Source organism: Saccopteryx bilineata, chromosome 10, assembly GCF_036850765.1.
Source record: "Saccopteryx bilineata isolate mSacBil1 chromosome 10, mSacBil1_pri_phased_curated, whole genome shotgun sequence".
NCBI classification, from domain to species: Eukaryota; Metazoa; Chordata; class Mammalia; order Chiroptera; family Emballonuridae; genus Saccopteryx; species Saccopteryx bilineata.
Genome location: NC_089499.1, coordinates 64,184,051 through 64,208,601, shown reverse-complemented (window position 1 = coordinate 64,208,601; position 24,551 = coordinate 64,184,051). Strand labels below are relative to the sequence as shown.

The following is a 24,551-nucleotide window of genomic DNA, read 5'->3' as shown; positions in this document are numbered from 1 at the left end:
CAGGGGATAAAGCATTGGTCTGGAATGATGAGGTCGCTGGTTTGAAACCTTGGGCTTGCCTAGTCAAGGCACATATGGAATTGATGTTTCCTGCTCCTCCCCCTTCTCTCTCTCTCTCCCTAAAAAGTAGAAGTCTAAAAAAAGAAATAAAGAAAAATACAGACCCATATCTCTAATGAATACAGATGCAAATATCCTAAAGAAAATACTAGCAAAAAAAATAATACTAGGCCCTGGCTGGTTGGCTCAGTGGTAGAGCGTTGGCCTGGCGTGCAAGGGGTCCCGGGTTCGATTCCCGGCCAGGGCACACAGGAGAAGCGCCCATCTGCTTCTCCACCCCTCCCCCTCTCCTTCCTCTCTGTCTCTCTCTTCCCCTCCCGCAGCGAGGCTCCATGGGAGCAAAGATGGCCCGGGCGCTGGGGATGGCTCCTTGGCCTCTGCCCCAGGCACTAGAGTGGCTCTGGTCGCAACAGAGCGACGCCCCGGAGGGACAGAGCATCACCCCCTGGTGGGCAGAGCGTCACCCCCTGGTGGGCGTGCTGGGTGGATCCCGGTCGGGCGCATGCGGGAGTCTGTCTGACTGTCTCTCCCCGTTTCCAGCTTTAGAAAAATACAAAAAAAATAAAAAATAATACTAGCAAATCAAATACAGTGGTACCTTGAGATACGAACAGACCAACATATGAATTTTTTAAGATACAAGCTGCAACTCGGTCCATATTTTTGTTCAAGATCCTAGCGAAATTCCATGATACGAGTCGTGATTCAGGAAACTGCCACTAGTTGGCATGTTGGCGCACGGGTCCAGTATCAGCAGTTTGATATATGAGTTGACTGACTTACAAGCTTGGTTACAGAACGAATTAAATTCGTATCTCAAGGTACCACTGTACAACAACACATTAAGAAAATAATTCATCATGATCAAGTGAGATTCATCCCAGAAACACAAGGATGGTTCAACATACGTAAAATGATTAACCTATTATACCATATCAACAAAACAAAGAACAAAAACCATATGATCCTATCAATAGATGCAGAAAAGGCATTTGATAAAATACAATGTCCTTTTATGTTTAAAACACTCAACAAAATGAGTATAGAAGGAAAATATCTCAACATAATAAAGGCCATTTATGACAAACCATCAGCTAACATCATACTAAATGGTAAAAAACTGAAAAATTTTCCTCTAAAATCAGGAACAAGACAAGATTGCCCACTCTCTTCACTCCTATTCAACATAATTCTGTAAGTTCTAGCCAGAGCAATCAGACAAGAAAAAGAAATAAAAGGCATTCATATTGGGAAAGAAGAAGTAAAGTTTTCAATTTTGCATATATAGAAAACCCCAAAGACTCCACAGAAAGGCTGTTAGAAACTCCTGTATATAGAAAACCCCAAAGACTCTGCAGAAAGGCTATTAGAAACAATAAACCAATACAGTTTGTAGCAGATACAAAATTCATGTACAGAAATCTATTGCTTTCTTATATGCCAACAATGAAACTTCGGAAAATGAACTAAAAAAAAAAATAATCCCTTTTACAGTTGCAACAAAAAGAAAATTAAATACCTAGGAATAAATGTAACAAAGAATGTAAGGGACCTATATACTAAAAACTACAAAGCATTATTAAAGGAAATTGAAAAAGACACAATGAAATGGAAAAATATTTCATGTTCTTGGATACAAAGAATAAATATAGTTAAAATGGCCATATTACCCAAAGTAAATATACAAATTTTATACAATTCCATCAAAATTCTAATGTCACTTTTTTTTTAAAGAAATGGAACAAAAAGTCATCAGGTTTGTATGGAACTATAAAAAACCCTGAATAACCAAAGTGATCTTAAGGGGAAAAAATGAAGCTGGAGGCATTACAATATCTGACTTTAAATTATACTACAGAGCCATGATTATCAAAACAGCATTGTATTGGCAGAAAAACAGACATACAGACCAATGGAACATAACTGAGAGCTCTAAAATAAAACCACATATACATGGTCAAATCATCTTTCATAAAGGAGCCAAAAACACACAATGGAGAAAAGAAAACCTTTTCAGTAATTGGTGCTGGAACAATTGGAAAGCCACATGCAAAAGAATGAAATGACTACAGTTTGTCTCCTTGCACAAAAATTAATTGAAAATGGATCAAAGACCTAAATATAATATCTGAAACAATAAATTACACAGAAGAAAACATAGGTACTAAACTCATGGACCTTGGCCTTAACAACATTTTATGAATTTGACCCCAAAGGCAAGGGAAGTAAAGGCAATGATAAATGAATGAATGAGACTATATCATACTAAAAAACTTTTGCACAGCAAAAGAAACTGACAACAAAACAGACAGCCATGTAAATGGGAGATAATATTTTCAAACAACAGCTCAGATAAGGGATTAATATCCAAATTATATAAAGAACTCACTAAACTCAGCAACAAACAAGCAAACAATCCAATAAAAATGGGAAGAGAACATGAACAAACACTTCTCCCAAGAAGAAATACAAATGGCCAATAGATATATGAAAAAATGCTCATTTTCACTAGCTATAAGAGAAATGCAAATCAAAACTACAATGAGATAGCACCTCATACCTGTTAGATTAGCTATTCTCCAGAAGACAGGTAATAACAAGTCCTGGAGAGACTGCAGAGAAAAAGAAACCCTCATTCATTGTTGGTAGGAATGTAAATCAATACAACCATTATGAAAGAAAGTATGGTGGTTCCTCAAAAAATTAAGAATAGAACTACCAAAAAAAAAAAAAAAAAAAAAAAAGAATAGAACTATCATATGACCCAGCAATCCCTCTACTGAGTATATACCCCCAAAACTCAAAAACATTGTTATGGCCTGACCAGGCGGTGGCGCAGTGGATAGAGTGTCGGACTGGGATGCAGACGACCCAGGTTCGAGACCCCGAGGTCGCCAGCTTGAGCGTGAGTTCATCTGGTTTGACCAAAAGCTCACCAGCTTGAACCCAAGGTCACTGGCTCCAGCAAGGGGTTACTCGGTCTGCTGAAGGCCCGCGGTCAAGGCACATATGAGAAAGCAATCAATGAACAACTAAGGTGTTGCAATGTGCAATGAAAAACTAATGATTGATGCTTCTCATCTCTCTCTGTTCCTGTCTGTCTGTCCCTGTTTATCCCTCTCTCTGACTCACTCTCTGTCTCTGTAAAAAAAAAAAATTTAAAAAAAAAAAAAGCTTCCCTGTTAAAAAAACATTGTTACGTAAAGACACATGCACCCCCATGTTCATCACAGCATTTTTCACAGTGGCCAGTTTGGAACAGACCAAAAAAATAAAAATAAAAAAAATAACATGGAAACAGCCAAAATGCCCTTCAATAGAGGATTGGATAAAGAAGATGTGGTACATATATACAATGGAATACTACTCAGCCATAAGAAATGATGACATTGTGCCATTTATGACAACATGGATGGACCTTGATAAAATTATATTGAGTGAAATAAGTAAATCAGGAAAAGCTAAGATCTGTACGATTCCATACATAGGTGGGACACAAAATTGAGGCTCATGGACATAGATAAGAGTACAGTGGTTACCAGAGCGAGGGGAAGAGAAGAGAGAGAGGGTGTGGGGGAAGGGGTATAAAGAGAAACAAATATAGGGTGACGGAGGATGATTTGACTTTGGGTGGTATATATACAGCGTAATCAACTGTCCAAATAATGTCGAGATGTTTTCTCCAAACATTTTCTCCAAATCTATGTACTCTAGTTGACCACTGTCATCCTGTTAAATTTGTCTAAATAAAAAAAAATTTTTTTAAATAATAATCTTTTATGAAATGGTAGATGATCATTTTTCATTTTATTTTATTGGTTTGTAGAATCCATTCCTCTAATAGGTGAGAAGATAAGTCCTTTGGCTAATCCTGTATGCTTTGAAATTCAAGAATGAAACTTCTGAGATATCTATGTCTTATAGTGCCATGTTCATAAGTTTTAAAAATTGAGGATGGACCTAGATGGTCATCTCAGTCAGTCAGAGTATTATTTGGAAATGCCAAGATTGTGGGTTTGATCCCTGGTCAAGGCACATATGGGAACTGCACAACTAAGTGGAACAACAAATGAATGTTTATTTTTTCTCTCTCTTCCCCTCACTCTCTCCCTCCCTTCCTCTCTCTGTCTTTCCAAAATCAATAACTAAATAATAAAAAAATTAAACTAAATGCAAGTTAGGGAGCCCAATGGAATGTTGTCTTGTCACTTAGTCACAACAAAATACCATGGACTGAGTGGCTTAAACAGAAGAAAAAAATGTTTTAAGTGAGAGGAAGGGAGATAGTGAGACAGAGTGCTAATGTGCCCCCACCGAGATCTACCCAGCTACCCCTGTCTAGAGCAGATGCTCGAATCAATCAGCTATTTTTAGTGCCTGAGGCTGATGTGCTCAGACCAACAAGCTATCCTCAGCAGCTGGGGCTAATGCTGGAGCCAATGGAGCCACTGACCGTGGGAGTAGAAGAGGGAGAGAGGGTGGAGAGGGAGGGGGAGAGAAGCAGATGGTCACTTTTCATGTATGCCGTGAGTGGTAATTGAACGAAGATCATCATACACAGGCCAATTCTCTATTCACTGTGCCAGCCAGCTAGGACCAGAAGAATTTAATTTTTTCGTCGTTCTGGAGTCTGGAAGTCTGAACTCTGGGTGCCAGCATGGTTGGGCTCTGGTGAGAGCCCTCTTTGCTTACAGAGCTGCCTTCTTGTGTCCTCACATGGCAGAAAGAGGGAGAGCAAACTCTGGTAAGGGGTAAACTTTCAAAGGAATGAAAACAGCAGCAAATTACTGTAGGTCTGTGTCCTTCAATCCTCCAGGAAAGCCATGTGTCTTTCTCTCTTAGTGTTTTTTGTTTTTTTTTGCAACAGCTAGGTCTCTGGTGTCTCTTATAAATGCATAATCCCATCATGAGGGCTCTATCCTTATGACCTCACCTAATCCTAATTACCTCCCAAAGGTCCCATCTCCAAAACCATCACATTGGGGGCCTAGGGCTTTAACATATGAATTTTGGAAAAAACACATTCTGTCCATAACAAATGTTATTATAGTGTTAGAATTATATTAGGCCAGGGATCCAGAAAAATTCAAATACTTACTTGGTCCTAATCTACCTCTAAGTTTGGGGAACAATGGGAAAATAAGGCAAATAACATTATTACTAACTCTTTGTTGACTTGAACTCCAGTGCAAAACTTGGGTAATCTAAGCAGTTAGCACAGGAGAATTCATTTACTTAAGTGGTTTGCTTGAATGACCTACAACAGAGGTTGACAAATCACAACCCATGAACCAAGAATAGCTTTTACATTTCAAATTGTTAAAAATTTCAAAAGATTTTGTGATATTTGAAAATCACATGAAATTCAAGTTTTAGTGTCCTGAATAAAGTTTTATTAGAACACAACCACACTTGTTTGTTTACACATTATCGATGGCTGCTTTCATGCTACAATGGTGGAGTTGACTGGTTTCAAGAGAGCCTAAAATATTTACTCTCTGGCCCTTTAGAAAAAAAAGTTTTCCAGTCTCTGATTGTCAAACAAAGCTGGCCATAACTTGCTTTGCCTATTTCCAACGCTAAACCTTAGTTCAAAATATTTCAAAAGATGCAAAGCCATACCCATCAACACTAGAAAAAAATGGACCCAGAGAGAATATTTACTCCAAAGCCTGGTATGACCTGGTTTCGACATTGTCCATTTCAAGTTATGCCATATCTAGCTGTTCAAAGAAAAAACTAAGAGAGAAAAAACAGATGACCTTATTGTAGGATGGAAGAACACAGAGCCACAGTAATTTGCTGATGTTCTCATTCCTTTGAGAGTTCAGCCCTTACCAATAATAGCCCAGGTTCCTGGAATTGAATCGATTTTGATCAAGATTTATCTTCCTTTGTGTCTCTACATCTTGATTAACACTTCACTTAGGTTGAAGGAGATGGAGGAATGGGAACAAAGAGTGATACCTTTTCTAAAATTCATCATTAATCAATGAAATCAGTAAAAGCAAGCCACTTTCTTTGTTTCTGACTTGTTTTGTTTTTTCCTCCTCCCCATCCCCAATATACACAAAGGTGATTTTAAAGGATGTGGACTCCCTTCTCTATGTGGACACTGACGTTCTCTTTCTGAGGCCTGTCGATGACATCTGGAAGCTTCTCAGGAAGTTCAATTCCACCCAGCTTGCAGCGATGGCCCCGGAGCACGAAATCCCCAGAATTGGTTGGTACAGCCGCTTTGCTCAGCATCCTTTCTATGGCTCTGCAGGAGTTAATTCAGGAGTCATGCTGATGAATTTAACTCGTATAAGAAGTGCTAAATTCAAGGTAAGGAAGTGTTTTGTATTTCCTTGTTTTAAAAATCAAAATTTTGTCTTTTCTAGAATGTCAGTGTGATGATTTAGGAAGTAGGTGACTTACAAGTGAAATAGAAGGAGCCAGGGAACAGAAGCATTTTTGGAAAGTTATGGAATATTTGTTTGTTCAGGAAGAGCCCAGGTGATTATTGAATTTAAAGCTTCAGCAGAGTTGCTATTCAGGACTATTATATTGCGTTTCTGAAGTCCATAATGTTTGAACTGTTTGCGAATCCAATGCTTCAAAAAACATGGAAAAAATTCTTGGAATTACCCTAGGGATATATTTATGTAACTACAAAGAGATATTTGTACAAGGCTGTACATGGCCTCATCTTTTATCCTAGCAAATAATTGGAAGAAGCTACATGAACATCAGTAGAGAACTAGTCAAAAAAGTATACTCTTATTAAAAATAATTAGGTAATTCAATGAGTGAAATAAATAAGATCTCAAAAAATATTAAGTGAAAAATTAAAACACAACAAAGCATAATATTGTAGAGTGTGATACCTTTTATGCCTTAGAAATTTCCAGGACAATACCTAAGAGACCATTAATTGTTAATGTGGATATTTCTACAAAAGTAGGAATGGGAATTATAGTAGGATGAAGGAAAAATATTTTTACTTTATTTTAGACCTTCATATGCTGTTTGAATATTTTGTTTGTGAATGTATTGCTTTTATTTTTAAATTAAATTATTATTTTAAGACAAGAAAAAGGTGTTTTACCTTCAGATGCCATAATTCTGTTATTCATATTTGTTTCTTTACTTCAGAGGCAAGAATTAAGCATAAGAAAGAGGTTCAATTTGGAGCATAGTTTTCTGAGTAGAAATTATGGCCCAACTACCAGTTCCTGGTCCATCTGGTATTCATGTGTACTTTTAAAACTCTATGATCTACAGCCTTAGTTTTTCTTTGTCCTGTACCTTGATGTCAGCGGGACCCTTCCTATTTGCTCTTTTGGGAAAGAGGGGACCAGCCCCTCCAAGTTGTTTCTCAGTGGACAAGACAGATTCGCTTTGCTTCAGCTGCTCTGACAGTTTTCTCTTTTCCAGAACAGCATGATTCCAACAGGATTAGCTTGGGAGGACATGCTGTACCCTCTGTACCAGAAGTATAAGAATGCCATCACATGGGGAGACCAGGACTTATTAAATATTATTTTTTACTTCAATCCAGGTAATTTGTTTCTCCAGAATGTCATTTGAATAGGAATATATGCCCACCTCAGCCCAGAGAGAATGAACATTTTAGCCATGTCTGCTATCGAGGACACTTCACTTGTGCCTGTGTCCTCTCAACCACCACAACACCCTGCTGTGAGACACAACTTTTCATGTACCCCTGGGATCACACAGAGGCGAGGCAGGTTTTTGTGCTGCTAACACAAAAGACCAAAGGATGAAATCTCTAATACCAACTCCATTTTTGAGAATTTCTTTTAGATTTTTCCAGCAAATTCTTCTAAGAAGTACAGTCAAAATTAATGGGAGAGACAGAGTTAATGAAAACTGTATAATCTGGGTATGAGGCCCTCCTAGCCTGAAAAATTGCTACATTAAAAGGAATTGATTCTTGAGACCCCCAAAGTGAAATGACTTGTTCAGTGATTTTTTTAAAAAAAGCTTAAGCCTCAGCCCTGGCTGGTTGGCTCAGTGGTAGAGCGTCGGCCTGGCGTGCAGGAGTCCCAGGTTCGATTCCCGGCCAGGGCACACAGGAGAAGCGCCCATCTGCTTCTCCACCCTTCCCCCTCTCCTTCCTCTCTGTCTCTTTCTTCCCCTCCCGCAGCCAAGGCTCCATTGGAGCAAAGTTTGCTCGGGCGCTGAGGATGGCTCTTTGGCTTCTGCCTCAGGCACTAGAATGGCTCTGATTGTGGCAGAGCAACGCCCCAAGATGGGCAGAGCATCGCCCCCTGGTGGGCATGCCGGGTGGATCCCGGTCGGGCGCATGCGGGAGTCTGTCTAACTGCTTCCCTGTTTCCAACTTTGGAAAAATAAAATAAATAAATAAAAAAGCTTAAGCCTGACCAGGCAGTGGCGCAGTGGATAGAGCGTCGGACTGGGATGCGGAAGACCCAGGTTCGAGATCCCAAGGTCGCCAGCTTGAGCGCAGGCTCATCTGGTTTGAGCAAGGCTCACCAGCTTGAGCCCAAGGTTGCTGGCTCAAACAAGGAGTCACTCAGTCTGCTGTACCTCCTCCCCCCATCCCCCGGTCAAGGCACATATGAGAAAGCAATCAATGAACAACTAAGGTGTTGCAATGAAAAACTGATGATTGATTCTTCTCATCTCTCTTTGTTCCTGCCTGTCTGTCCCTATCTGTCTCTTTAAAAAATTAAAAATTAAAAAAAAAAGTTCTGAAATAGAGATTCCTATTTATAAAGACTTCTGGCCTGTGCTTGCAATTCACCCTGGAAGCACCTATTATATACCTTTATTTTCTTTAACAAAATGCTGAAATAAAACCTAATCTGGTCCTGGCTTAGTTGGTGAGTGTTGTCCCAAAAACACCAAGGTTGTGGGTTTGATCCCTAGGCAGGGCACATACAGGAAGCAACCAATGAGTGCACAACTGAATGGAACAACAAATAAATGCTTCCCTCTCTCTGTTTATCTCTCTCTCACCCTATCTCTCTCTCACCCTATCTCTCTCTGTCTCTCTAAAATCAATCAACAAAAAGTAATTAAAGCCTAATCTGATAAGTCTTTGGATCAATCCTTGGGGCCAGGGTGGGGTGAAGCAGGTTGATACAGAGTTTCTGGGAAAGATACCCAGCACTCACTGGCATATGTTGCCATTCACTTGTGGCATGTTGCAACCTGTTACAATACACTCTGATAATAATGGAGATTTTCAAGTTTGAAGCTTCTTTGTCTTGTTCAACACATTTCATCTTTTTTTCTCAGTGTACATGTCCTGCATAGGATTCATGACTACAAATAAAAGACCCATAAAGTTAGTCTAAGGACAAAGGATATTTTTTTATATATAAACATACTGGTATCCCATAGAAACTAAGGTCAGACAGGCCAGCAGGCTCAGCCCAGGAACTGAGGCAGGGAAGGAAATGATGAGAAACCCAGGCTAGATTTTTCCCACTGAGACTAGTTACTCCTCTCTGTGAAGACTCATTCTCTGCTCCTCAGACCTCAAGGCAAACTACCAACGTTTCAGACTCCAGGTCCAGCCCCACAGAAGGACTAACTTTATTCCAAATCCTAAGTCTCAGGGGAGAAATCTGTTGGTTTCTGTAAAGGTCAGTTAGGCCAGGAACATGGAGCTTAGGAATAATAGCTGACATTTATCATGTACTAAGTACCAGATACTGTTCTCAGCATTATATTATTTAATCTTCACAATAACCCTGAGAATATAATCCCTATTTTACAGACAAAGCTACCTAGCAAAAAACAATTTGTATAACAGCTAATGAGTGCTAGAGTAGGGGCACTAACCCAGGCCACTCCAACGCTAGCCCTGTGTGTATTTGGGGGAGAGGAGTTTTTGGAGAGGGTAATCCTAGAGAGCTGAGCAGATACCATCCCACAATGTATCTCTCTGCTACTATTTCTGCTACTATTGCATTTTCCTTCTGTTGAATGGTTAAAACTGTCTTCCATAAACAATCTGCTCATATTCCCTAAAAGAGGAATTCAAAAGATTCCCACAGTTGCCTCCCCAGAAATCCTCTCAGCCTATTGCAGATTATTTGAGGATGTGATTATTACTAATACTCAGAGGAAGTCATAAGCAGCTTTGCAATTAGAACAAGCCCATTATCTTTAATTTGGTCCTGATGCCATCCACCCCTATGTTCCACAACTGCAGCAACCAAGCCACCAGGAGCTTGGTGGGTTCCTGCCTAAATTTCACCCCTAACTCCATCAACTCTGTCTGGGTGTAGGGCCAGACTACAGGGTGTTCAACTACTTTTGGCTACTGGGTTTTTACCTTCTGGATGACCACCAGCCAAGCTCTGAGTCTGCCAACAGTAGTTTCAACTACTCTGAGGGAGAGAAGGAGTTGGAAACACCTGCTGCCACTGACTCAGTCACTCTGCTGGCACGAATGCTGCTCCTTCTTTAGCGATCACTTCAGCTCTTGTGGCTGCTGGCTCTAGGCCTGGAGCTGAAACTCAAGCTCTTGAACCTGCAGTGGTTTCCCTAGCAACTGCCATTTCCAGTGTTCCATTCTAGGGCAAACTGCAGCTCTCAAATAATTTCTTCTCAAGTGATTGTTCCAGTTCCAGGCATCATTGGTGTTCAGCCTGCATTTCACACTGAAGCTCTCAAAAGCAGTCAGTCTCCTCCAGAAACTATGGCTGATAGGTACCGTCAGTGCTCATCCTGGAGTTCTCAAACTTGGGTGGTCTCTGGCACAGAGATTTCAGTTTCTGCGTGTCAGGCCATCAAAAATGCCCAGTTCAGGCCCTGGCCGGTTGGCTCAAGGGTAGAGCGTCGGCCTGGCGTGTGGGGGACCCGGGTTCAATTCCCGGCCAGGGCACATAGGAGAAGCGCCCATTTGCTTCTCCACCCCTACCCCCTCCTTCCTCTCTGTCTCTCTCTTCCCCTCCCGCAGCTGAGGTTCCATTGGAGCAAAGATGGCCCGGGCGCTGGGGATGGCTCCTTGGCCTCTGCCCCAGGTGCTAAAGTGGCTCTGGTCGCGGCAGAGCGACCCCCTGGAGGGGCAGAGCATCGCCCCCTGGTGGGCAGAGCCTCGCCCCTGGTGGGCATGCCGGGTGGATCCCGGTCGGGCGCATGCGGGAGTCTGTCTGACTGTCTCTCCCCGTTTCCAGCTTCGGGAAAATACCAAAAAAAAAAAAAAAAAAAAAAAAGCCCAGTTCATGGCCCTCAACCAGGTAGCCACAGGGAACCACATGTTTAAGAACAGCCCCTCCTCTATTCTACCCTTCTATGATATCGGTGGCTCCATGCCAATCTGATCCAAATCTTGTCCACTATGCCAGATGTGATGCTGGTGGTTGAGGCCAGGGAGGTTCACATTGGATTTGGACAGATGTTAGAGGAACTTTGGAGCCAGAAAGCAGCAGACCATTCCTGTTTATTAGATTCTTCCAATGGTGGATGAGCAAACAGGCAGGGGAAAACTGCTTCTCATGGCAGCAGGTAAACAAACAGCAAAACAGCCACTCACAGTGGTGGTCATGCAACCCACATTCCGCTTTGGGGTCAAGCATGCGTAGCCTTACATAGGCTATACACATGTGGCTCTGCCATGTGCTCATGCACTAATCATGCAAAGTACAAGTCAGCAAGCTTAGCACAACTGTTTTCCCAACAATCACACAAATGTGCATTTAAATCATGTGCCATGTGCAGTTCATGGAAACTTTGGTTTAATTGCCAGGTGTGCAGAGGAGAGCTAGCACTGACTGTGGGCACATGTCTTTCTCTTGTCACCACCAGAGTGTCTCTATGTGTTCCCCTGCCAGTGGAACTACCGTCCTGATCACTGCATGTATGGAAGCAACTGCAAAGGGGCTGAGCTTGAAGGTGTGTCTGTTCTGCATGGGAATCGAGGCGTCTACCATGATGATAAGCAGCCAACTTTCAAAGCACTCTATGAAGCAATACGGGATGTAAGTGTGTTCTTGCCACCACTCAGCAGACATGTGCTTACTAGCATGAAGCAGTATGGGTGCTTTGGTCATTATTTTCTTTGAAGGCCAAATAATTCCCCACAACCAGTGAGTTATACCAGTTTTCCCTAAACTTGGTCACTCTGTTTCAATATACACACTTGCCCTCAAATACTATACTTTATTCACTCTTTACATAAATATTTCCACGTAAGTCACTCATTTTTCTTCCTTTAAATTCACCAAAGAAAGAAATTTTATATCAGAAAGAGAAACCCTGTGCCAAATGCCATGTAACAGAAGGTAATGGGTTAGGGTAAAGATAATACAATAAAAATAAAATTATATTTGTTTCAAGCTTAGTGTGCTGCCTGGTTGCCAGCTCCACCCTGTTGAGCAATTAGGTGTGGAGGTGGTCGATTAGGACAAGGAACCATATTGAAAATAACAATCAAGTCTTTATGTACTACAACAGCACAAGCAAAAGGGAAAGAGAAGCACCAGGTTCTCAGTGTTCAGTGTTCCATTTTTACCCTTCAAAGAGTACTGGGTGGGAATTGTCAATTGGATGCAGCACAAAAACAGGAATCATCTCAAGGCTCCTGCAATTTTTTTTTGTTGTTGTTTTGTTTGTGTTTTTTTTTAATTTCTTTTTATTTATTCATTTTTAGAGAGGAGAGAGAGAAGGAGAGAGAGAGGCAGAGGAGAGAGAGACAGAGAGAGAGATGGGGGGAGGAGCTGGAAGCATCAACTCCCATATGTGCCTTGACCAGGCAAGCCCAGGGTTTTGAACCGGCGACCTCAGCATTTCCAGGTCGACGCTTTATCCACTGCGCCACCACAAGTCAGGCAAGGCTCCTGAAATTTTATGGACCACTAAGCCAGGAGAGGATGGATGAGAAGGAAAGGAAAGAGGAATAGAAAGGTAACCTCTTCTCACTGACCCCCACAAGAAGACCTCCAAATGGAGGTGCATGGGACAGGAATGCAAATACACAGAACATGGGAGTAGGAACTGAGTATGTTTGCAACACCCTCAAGGAAAATATAGTGCACTGCTTCTGTGCCAAGTTTGGTATGAGGAGGGCAGCCTTTCCCAGAGGCCTATCAGGAAGCCTTATGATTGCGTACTGTTGGGTCAGAGAGATCACACATAGGATTTTGGCATGGAACTGCGCTCTTCAAGGCCGCCTCTTACTACCCTTGAAGAGATTGATTAGCAAATGTTGAGGAGGACTTAAAAATATACTGTATCTCCCCATGTATAAGATGTACCATTTTTCAAAAAATTTGGGGTCTAAAAACCGGGTGCTTTTTATACAGTGGTTTAGATTTTTTTACTTGCATTTCTGCCTTTTTTTGCTTGTTTTTGTGCTCATTGTTGAAGACAGTGATTCGTCATCAGACACAGATGAGGACAAGCTAATGAATGGGAATTTTGACAGTGATGAGACGTTGTATAAATTTAATGATGAATAAAACTTGAGTTCAATAACTTTATGTAATACATCTTTTTTTAAATTTTGGGCCCCAAAATTAAGGTGCATCTTATACATGGGAAAATACAGTACATGAACTATCTTTCTGAAGTAAATGGAAAGACTAAAATACCCTTACTTTGAGGTTCACCACCTACAATCATATACAGTACTGCCTGCTAGTACAGTAGTCCACCCATATCCATGGGGAATACTCGACAAGAACCAAGTGGATCCCTTAAACTGTAGATAGTACTGAATCCTATATATACTCTGTTTGTTCTTATATAGTAGTCGCTCCTTATTTGCAGTTTCACTTTCTGTGGTTGTAGTTACGGCAGGCAATCACAGTCCAAAAAGATTAAATGAAAAATTTCAAAAATAAGTAATTTATGTTTTTAATTGCATGCCTTTCTGAGTAACATGATGAACTCTTGCATGGCACCAACTCATTAGTCACTTAGTAGCCATCCCAGTTATTAGAGTATATTGTTATAATTGTTCTATTTTATTATTATTGTTAATTTCTTACTGTGCTTAATTTATAAATTAAAGTTTTTTAATTATTTATTTTTACTTTTCAATTACTGTTAGTCAATATTATTTCAGTTTCATGTGTATAGCATACTTGTTAGAAATTTATATTATTTACAAAGTGAGAGCACTGAGAAGTCTAGAACCCACCTGACATGATGAATACTTACTACAATATTATTGACTATATTAGCTATACCTTACATTCCTGTGACTGTCTTGTAATAACTAATTTATACTTTTTAATCCCTTTACATTTTTCACCCAGACCTTCAGCCCTTCTCCTAACTGGCAACCATCAGTTTGTTCACTATGAGTCTGTTTCTGGTTGTTTTTTGTTTGTTTGTTTTTTGTTTTTTATTTTTTCTGAAGTTGGAAATGGGGAGGCAGTCAGACAGACTCCCTCATGCACCCGACCGGGATCCACCCGGCACGCCCACCAGGGGGCGATGCTCTGCCCATCTGGGGCGTCGTTCTGTTGCAACCAGAGCCATTCTAGCGCCTGAGGCAGAGGTTATGGAGCCATCCTCAGCACCCAGGCCAACTTTGCTCCAATGGAGCCTTGGCTGCGGGAGGGGAAGGGAGACAGAGAGGAAGGAGAGGGGGAGGGGTGGAGAAGCAGAAGGGCGCTTCTCCTGTGTGCCCTGGCCGGGAATTGAACCCGGGACTTCTGCACGCCAGGCTGATGCTCTACCACTGAGCCAACTGGCCCGGGCCCTGTTTCCGTTTTGTTCATTTATTTTATTTTTTAGATTCCACACATATAAGTGAAATAATACGGTTATTGTCTTTCCCAATCTGATATATTCCACATAGCATAATATCCTCTAAGTCCATCTATGTTGTCACCAATGGTAAGTTTTCACCCTTTTTCACGGCCAAGTAATATTCCATAGTATATATATACTACATCTTCTTTCTCCAGTCATCTAATGACAGATATTTAGCTTGCTTCCACATCCTGGCTATTATAAAGACACTCCAGTGATCATAGGAGTGCATATATCTTAATAATGTTTTGAATTTCTTTGGATAAATACCCAGAAGTATAATTGCTGGGTCATAAGGTAGTTCTATTTTTAAATTTTTTGAGGAACCTCCATACTGTTTTCCATAGTGGCTGCACCAATTTGAAATTCCACCAATAGTTCATTAGCATTCCCTTTCCTTCACATCTTTGCCAAAAATTGATTATTTATTGATGCTAGCCATTCTGACTGGTATGAGGTGATATTTTATTGTGGTTTTAATTTGCATTTCTCTTATGATTACTAATGATAAGTATCTTTACTTTTTTCTTTTTTTAAAGATTTTTATTAATTTGTGTTTACATGGATTCAAATGTCCCACTATATATAACATCCTCACCCTCCCACTCCTATGTCCCTATTTATATCCTCCTTTGTCCCCTTCCCCTAATTCCCTCCCCCATTTGCTCTGGCATTTGCTGTCCTGTTATGTGTATTTCTGTGTTATGTATATATAATTTCACTAATTCCTTCACCTTCTCTGATCCCATCCCCTCATCTTGTTGCCTCTTACAGCTGTTTCTGTGGTCCCTATGACCCCAGTTCTGCCTCTATTCCGTTCCTCAATTCACTTTGTTCATTAGATTCCACATATAAGTGAGATCATGATATTTGTCTTTCTCTGCCTGGATTATTTCACTTAGCATAATAATCTCCAGGTCCATCCATGCTGTCGCAAAAGGTAAGATTTCCTTCTTTTTCATGGCCACGTAGTATTTCATTGTATATATGTACCATGGCTTTATAATCCACCCATCCCCTCATGGATACTTGGGCTGTCTCCAAATCTTGGTTATTGTAAACAATGCTGCAATAAACATGAGGGTGCATATCTTTTTTGATTCAGTGATTTGATATTCCTAGGATATATTCCTAAAAGTGGGATGGCTGGGTCAAAAGGCAGTTCCATTTTTAATTTTTTTTTAAGTTTTTTTTTTTTTCCAAAGCTGGAAATGGCGAGGCAGTCAGAAAGACTCCCGCATGCGCCCGACCGACCGGGATCCACCTGGCACGCCCACCAGGGGGCGATGCTCTGCCCATCTTGGGGCATCGCTCTGCTGCAACCAGAGCCACTCTACCGCCTGAGGCAGAGGTCACAGAGCCATTCCTAGCGCCCTGGGAAACCCTGCTCCAGTGGAGCCTTGGCTGCGGGAGGGGAAGAGAGAGACAGAGAGGAAGGAGAGGGGGAGGGGTGGAGAAGCAAATGGGCGCTTCTCCTGTGTGCCCTGGCCAGGAATTGAACCCGGGACTCCTGCACACCAGGCCGACGCTCTACCATTGAGCGAACCGGCCAGGGCCCCATTTTTAATTTTTTGAGGAATCTCCATACTGTTCTCCACAGTGGCTGCACAAGTCTGCATTCCCACCAGCAGTGCAAGAGGGTTCCCTTTTTTCCACACCCTCTCCAGCATTTTTTGTGTGTTGTTTTGTTAATGAGTGCCATTCTGACTGGTGTGAGGTGGTATCTCATTGTGGTTTTAATTTGCATTTCTCTGATAATTAGTGACATTGAAAAGTTTTTCATGATTATTGGCCCTCTGTATGTCCTCTTTGGAGAAGTGTCAATTCAGTTCTTTTGCCCATTTTTTAATTGGATAGTTTACCTTCCTGGTGTTGAGTTTTAGAAGTCTTTTAATAAATTTTGGTTATTAACCCCTTATCAGACGTATTATCGAAATGTTCTCCCATTGTGTGGGTTGTATTTTTATTTTGTTAATGGTGTTTTTTGCTGTGCAAAAGCTTTTTAGTTTGATATAGTCCCATTTGTTCATCCTGTCCTTTATTTCACTAACCCGTGGAGATAAATCAGCAAAAATATTGTTATGAGAGATATCAGAGAGTTTACTGCCTATGATGATTTCTTCCAAGATGTTTATGGTTTCGCAACTTACATTTAAGACTTTTTTCCATTTTGAGTTTATTTTTGTGAATGGTGTAAGTTGGTGGTCTAGTTTCATTTTTTTGCATGTACTTGTCCAATTTATCCAACATCGTTTATTAAAGAGACTGTCTTTACTCCATTGTATGCTATTACCTCTTTTGTCAAATACCAATTGACAGTAAAGGCGTGGGTTTATTTCTGGGTTCTCTGTTCTGTTCCATTAATCTGGATGCCTGTTCTTGTTTTGATTACAATGGCCTTGTAGTATAACTTGATATCAGGAAGTTTGATACCTCCCACTTGATTCTTCATTTTGAAGATTGCTGAGGCTATTCATGTTTTGTTGTGTTTTTTTGGTTCCATATAAATTTTTGGAATATTTATTCTATATCTTTGAAGTATGCCATTGGTATTTTAATAAGAATTGCATTGAGTAACATAGACATTTTAAAAAATATATTATTTATTGATTTTTAGAGAGAGGGGAGAGAGAGAGAGAGAGAAGGAGAGAGAGAGAGAGAGAAAGGGGAGGAGCAGGAAGTATCAACTCCCATATGTGCCTTGAACAGGCAAGCCCGGGGTTTTGAACCGGCAACCTCAGTGTTCCAGGTCGATGCTTTATCCCACTGCGCAACCACAGGTCAGGCAACATAGACATTTTAATGATGTTTATTCTTCCTATCCAGGAAAACGGTATATGTTACACTAATTTGTATTTTCCTTGATTTCTTTTTTCAATGTCTTATAATTTTCCAAGTTCAAGTCTTTTACCTCCTTGGTTAAATTTTCTCCTAGGTACTTTATTTTTTGTTGTTGTTGCAATAGTGAAGGGGATTGTTTTTCTTAATTTCTCTTTCAGACAGTTTATTGTTGGTGTATAAAAATGCCACTGATTTCTGAATATTAATTTTATATCCTGTCACCTTGCTGAATTCATTTTTCAGGTCTAGTAGTTTTATGACTGAGACCTTAGGGTTTTCTATGTACACTATCATGTTATCAGCAAATAACAATAGTTTTACTTCTTCTTTTCCAATTTGGAGGCCTTTTATTTCTTTTTCTGTGATTGCTGTGGCTAGGACTTCCAGAACTATTGTTGAATAAGAGTGGTGAAAGGGGGCACCCCTGCCTTGTTCCTGATCTTAAGGGGATTGCTTTTAATTTTTGCCCATTGAGTATGATGTTGGCTGTGGGTTTGTCATAGATGGCCTTAATCATGTTGAGGCATGTTTCCTGTATTCTCACTTTGCTGAGAGTTTTGATCATGAGTAGGTGCTGGATTTTATCAAATGCTTTTTCTGCATCTATTGAAATTATTATGTGGTTTTTCTCCTTCCTTTTGCTTATGTGATGAATCACATTGATTGATTTGCGAACATTGTACCAGCCTTGCCTCCCCAGAATAAATCCCACTTGATCATGATGTATGATTTTTTTCATATATTGCTGGATCCGGTTTGCTGATATTTTGTTGAGAATTTTAGCATCTATGTTCATCAAGGATATTGGCCTATAGTTTTTTTTCTTGGTAGTATCTTTATCTGGTTTTGGAATGAGGACTATGCTTGCCTCATAAAAGGAACTTGGAAGTCTTCCCTTCTCTTGAATTTTTTTTTTTTTCCTGAAGCTGGAAACGGGGAGGCAGTCAGACAGACTCCGCATGCGCCCCACCGGGATCCACCCAGCACGCCCACCAGGGGGTGATGCTCTGCCCCTCTGGGGCGTCGCCCTGTCACGACCAGAGCCACTCTAGCGCCTGGGGCAGAGGCCAAGGAGCCATCCCCAGCGCCCAGGCCATCTTTTTGCTCCAATGGAGCCTCGGCTGCGGGAGGGGAAGAGAGAGACAGAGAGGAAGGAGAAGGGGGTGGAGAAGCAGATGGCGCTTCTCCTGTGTGCCCTGGCCGGGAATCGAACCCGGGACTCCTGCACGCCAGGTCAATGCTCTACCACTGAGCAAACTGGCCAGGGCCTCCCTTTTCTTGAATTTTTGAAAATAGCTTGAGAAGTATAGGTGTTCTTCTTTGAGTATTTGGTAAAATTCTACTGTGAAGCCATCTGACCCAGGACTTTTATTTGCTGGAAGTTTTTTGATAACTGTTTCAATTTCATTTTTTGTAATTGGTCTGTTTAAGTTTTCTGATTCTTCCAGACTGAGTTTTGGAAGATTGTATGTTTCTAAGAATGTATCCATTTGCCGAGTTTGTCCAATTTTTTGGCATACAGATCTTCGTAGTATTCTCTTGCAATCCTTTTTATTTCTGTGGTGTCAGTTGTTACTTCTCCACTTTCATTTCTAATTTTATTTGAGTTCTTTCTCTCTCTTTTTTTTTTTGATGAGTATGGTTAAAGGTTCATCAATCTTGTTTACTTTTTTAGAGAACCAGCTCTTGGTTTCATTGATCTTTTGTATTATTATTATTTTTTTTAGCCTCTATGTCATTTATTTCTGTTCTGATCTTTATTATTTCCTTCCTTCTACTTCCTCTGGGCTTTATTTTTTGTTCTTTTTAAAACTCTTTTAGATGCAGGGTTAAGTTGTTTACTTGAGCTTTTTCTTGCATGAGAATTTTTTCATATGTATATTGGCTATGTATATGAAATCTTTGGAGAAAAGTCTATTCAGGTCTTTTACCTATTTTTGAATTAGTTTGTTTGAGGTTTTTTGTTTGTTTGTTTGTTTGTTTGTTTTGGTGTTAACCTGTATGAGTTCTTCATATATTTTGGATATTAACTCTTTTGGCTACATCATTGGCAAATATCTTCTTTCATTTAGTAGTTGGTCTTTTCATTTTGTGATAGTTTCCTTTGCTGTGCAGAAACATTTTTGTTGGATGCTGTCCCATTGTTTATCTTTTCTTTTGGTTCCTTAGCTCCAAAAGATGAAAAAAAAAAAAAAAAGAGGTTCCTAAAAGAAATATCAAAGATTTGCCTGCCTATCTATTTTTTTTTCATTTTTTTTTTTTTTAGAGAGGAGAGGGAGAGAGAGAGAGAGAGAGAGAGAGAGAGAGAGAGAGAAAGGAGAGACAGAGAGAGAGAAGGGGGGAGGAGCTGGAAGCATCAACTCCCATATGTGCCTTGACCAGGCAAGCCCAGGGTTTTGAACCGGCGACCTCAGCATTTCCAGGTCGACGCTTTATCCACTGCGCCACCACAGGTCAGGCCTGCCTATCTATTTTTTATTCTAGGATTTCTATGATTTGAGGTTTATGTATAAATATTTAATCCATTTTGGGTTTATTTTTGTATATGGTTCAAGAATGAGGTCTTTTTGAGGCTATGTCCAGTTTTCTGAACACCATTTATTGAAAAGGTTGTCTTTACCCCATTGTATATTTTTGCCTCCTTTATCATATTAATTGACCTTTTAAGCATGAGTTTACTTCTGGGCTCTCTACTCTGTTCCATTGTCTATGTTCTGTTTTTATGCTAGTACCCTGCTGTTTTAATTACTATAGACCAGTGGTCCCCAAACTATGGCCCTGCGGGCCGCATGCGGCCCCCTGAGGCCATTTATCTGGCCCCCGCTGCACTTCCGGAAGGGGCACCTCTTTCATTGGTGGTCAGTGAGAGAAGCACAGGATGCATCCTGTGCTCCTGAAGTACTGTATGTGGCGGCGCCGCAAAGCGTGGTGTCACTCACATACAGTACTACTTCTGGTGACACGGGACGCTTGCATCATGGCTCCAGAAGCACGTCATATGATGCACATCCGGTCTGCAGCTGCAGCGCCCCACATTGAAATACTGGTCAGTTTGTTGATTTAAATTTACTTGTTCTTTATTTTAAATACTGTATTTTTTCCCGTTTTGTTTTTTTTACTTTAAAATAAGATATGTGCAGTGTGCATAGGGATTTGTTCATAGTTTTTTTATAGTCCGGCCCTCCAATAGTCTGAAGGACAGTGAACTGGCCCCCTGTGTAAAAAGTTTGGGGACCCCTGCTATAGACTTATGGTATAAGTTTATATCAGGTAGCATGATACTTCCAACTTTGTTATTTTTTTCTCAAGATTGCTCTGGCTATTTGTTTTTATAAATTTCAGTATTATTTTGTTTTAGGTCTGTGAAAAATGCTGTTGCCTTGGCCAGTTGGCTGAGTGGTAGAGCGTCAGCCTGGCGTGCAGGAGTCCCAGGTTTGATTCCCAGCCAGGGCACACAGGAGAAGCGCCATCTGCTTCTTCACCCCTCCCCCTCTCCTTCCTCTCTGTCTCTCTCTTCCCCTCCCGCAGCCAAGGCTCCATTGGAGCAAAGATGGCCCAGGCGCTGAGGATGGCTCTGTGGCCTCTGCCTCAGGCGCTAGAATGGCTCTGGATGCAACAGAGCGATGCCCCAGAGGGGCAGAGCATTGCCCCCTGGTGGGCATGCCGGGTGGATCCTGGTCAGGCGCATGCAGGAGTCTGTCTGACTGCCTCCCCGTTTCCAGCTTTGGAAAAATGCAAAAAAGAAAAAAAATAAATAAAAAGAAAAAGAAAAAAAAATGCTGTTGGTATTTTGATAAGGATTACATTGAATCAATAGATTGCTTTGGGTGGTATGAACATTTTATTGATGTTGATTCTTCCTATCCATGAGCATGGAATATGCTTTCATTTATTTGTATCTTCTTCATTCCTTTCTTTAATGCCTTATAATTTTTTTTAATGCCTTATAATTTTCAAAGCAAATGTCTTTTACCTCCTTGGTTAAATTTATTCCTAGGTTGTTGTTTTTTTGATGCAGCAGAAAATTGTATTGTCTTAATTTCACTTTCTGATAGTTCATTATTGGTGTATAAAGATGCAAGCACTTTCTGAATATTAATTTTGTATCCTGCTACTTTACTGAATTCATTTGTCAGTTCTAATAATATTGGGGGGAAATTTTTAGTGCTTTCTATATATAGTGTCATGTCATCTGCAAATAACAGTTTTACTTCTTGCTTTTTAATTCAGATGAATTTTATTTTTGTCTGATTGTTGTGACTAGGACTTTTAATACTATGTTGAATAAAAGTGGTTAAAGGGGACGTCTTTGTCTTGTTCCTGATCTCAAGGAAAAGGCTTTTAGCGTTTCCCCATTGAATATGACGTTAACTGTGGGTTTGTCATACATGGACTTTATAGTATTGAGATGCTTTTCCTCTATTTTCACTTTTCTGAGAGATTTTAATCTTAAATGAATGCTGGATTTGTCAAATGTTTTTTTCTGAATCTATTGATATGATTACATGATTTTTTACCTTTTATTTTGTTTAAGTGGTATATTACATTTATTAATTTGTGGATATTGAACCAAACTTGCATCCTAGCAATAAATCCCCCTTGATCACGGTGTTTAATCTTTTTAATGTATTGCTGAATTTAGTTTGCTAATATTTTTTGAGACTTTTTTCATCTATATTTATTGGGAATATTGGCCTATAATTTTTTTTGTTCTTGTGAGGTCTTTGTCTGGTTTTGGATTCAGGACAATGCTGGCTCATAAAATGAGTTTGGTATCTTTACCATCTCTTGAATTTTTAAAAACAGTTTAAGAAAATTAGGTGTTAATTTTTTGGTAAAAATCAGCTGTGATGCCATTTGGTTCAGAACTTTGTTTGTTGGAAGTTAGTAATTACTGGTCTATTCAATTTTTTTGTTTCTTCTTGATTCAGTATTGAAAGATTGTATGTTTCTAGGAATTCATCCATTTTTTCCAGATTGTCCAACTTGTTGGGAATAAATTGTTTGTGGTATTTTTTTTTATAATTCTTTGTATGCCTCTGCTGTCAGTTGCCACTTCTTTCATCTCTGATTTTATTTATTTGAGTCCTCTCTCTTTTCATCTTAATGAATCTGTTTAAAGGTTCATCAGTCTTATTTATCTTTTCAAAGAAATAAAGCTCTTGGTTTTATTGCTCTTTTGGACTGTGTCTTTAGACTATTTTGTTTATTTCTCTCTGATTTTAACCTTTTTTTCTTTGTACTCATTTAAGGCTTTGTTTGTTTTTTCTTTTTGTCCATTTAGGAGAAATGTTAACTTGTTTATTTAGGATATCTCTTGGGGTTTTTTTTTTAAGATTTTTATTTATTCATTATAGAGAGGGAAGAGAGAGAGAGAGAGAGGGAGAGAGGGGGAGGAGCAGGAAGCATCAACTCCCATATGTGCCTTGACCAGGCAAGCCCAGGGTTTTTCTATCTCTTGTTTTTTGAAGTAGGTCTGTGTTGCTATGAATTTCTCTCTTAGAATTGCTTTGGCTGTTTTCCATGGATTTTTGGGTCATTGTGATTTCATTTTCATTCATCTCATGTTATCTTTTGATTTCTTCTTTGGTTTTATTATTAACACATTCCTTGTTTAGCAACATGTTATTTAGTCTTTGTGTGTTTGTCTATTTTTTAGTTTTCTTCTTTCCAGTTTCATGCCATTGTAGGTACAGATGATGCTTGATATGATTTCCACCTTCTCAGTTTTTTATTTTTTTAGTGAGACAGAGAGAGAGAGAGAGAGAGAGAGAGAGAGAGAGAGACAGACAAGAGGGAAAGAAATGTGAAGCTTTAGCTTGTAGTCTTGTCACTTTATTTGTTCATTGATTGCTTCTCATATGTGCCTTGACTGGGGGACTCCAGCAGAATGAGTGACCCCTTGTTCAAGCCAGCGACCTTGGGCTCAAGCCAATGACCATGAGGTCATATCTATGATCCCACACCCTCACTCAAACTATACTACACCACATGATACACTTAAAAAAAAAAAATCCCAACTATGCCATTCTTCTGCTGATCCCTTGCTCACAGACACTTTCTGCCTTACCTCTTCCTCTCAAGAACATGGACACACCTGCTGGGTGGTTTGCAAATATCATGTCTCATTTAGTTGACTATTTGTTTTGTTGTCAGTTTCTTTTGCTGTGCAGACAAGTAAACAATCTGGTAAAAAAATGGGGAGAGAATTGGAACAGATACTTCTCCCAAGAAGACATGCATATGGACAACATATATATGAAAAGATGCTCATCTTCACTAGCTATTAGAGAAATGCAAATCAATACTACAATGAAATACCAACCTTACACCTGTTAGATTGGCTATTACTGGCAAGACAGGTAATAACAAGTGTTGAAGAGGCTGTGGAGAAAAAGGAACCCTCATTCACTGTGAGTGGGAATGTAAATTAGTACAACTACTATGGAAGAAAGTATAGTGGTTCCTCAAAAAACTAAGAATAGGACTACCATATGACCCAGTAATCCCTCTACTTCGTATATACCCAAAAAACTTGAAAACATTGGTATGTAAAGACACATGCATTCCTATGTTCATCGCAGTATTATTCACAGTGGCCAAGATATGGAAACAACCAAAGTGTCCTTCAACAGATGATTGGATAAAGAAGACGTGGTACATATATACAATGGAATACTACTCAGCCATCAGAAATGATGACATTGTGCCATTTATGACAACATGAATGGATATTAAGAACATTATACTGAGTGAAATAAGTAAATAAGAAAAAGCTAAGACATAGGTGGGATATAAAACTGAGGCTCAAAAATAAAAACCAAACAAAACTGAGGCTCATGGACATAGATAAAAGTGAAGTGGTTACCAGGGGTAGGGGTAGCCGGAAGAGGATGGAGGAAAGG

General features: G+C 40.0%; 1 protein-coding gene across 1 annotated transcript in view; it reads left to right on the top strand.

Annotated features, from left to right (window-relative positions):
- Nucleotides 1–24,551, top strand: part of GXYLT2 (glucoside xylosyltransferase 2) — a 110,003-nt gene that overhangs the window by 83,702 nt on the left and 1,750 nt on the right. Inside the window, exons 4-6 of the mRNA XM_066244625.1 lie at nt 6,136–6,387; nt 7,480–7,603; nt 11,851–12,023. Of these exons, the coding sequence (XP_066100722.1) occupies nt 6,136–6,387; nt 7,480–7,603; nt 11,851–12,023 (549 nt within the window). The remainder of the gene's footprint in view (nt 1–6,135; nt 6,388–7,479; nt 7,604–11,850; nt 12,024–24,551) is intronic.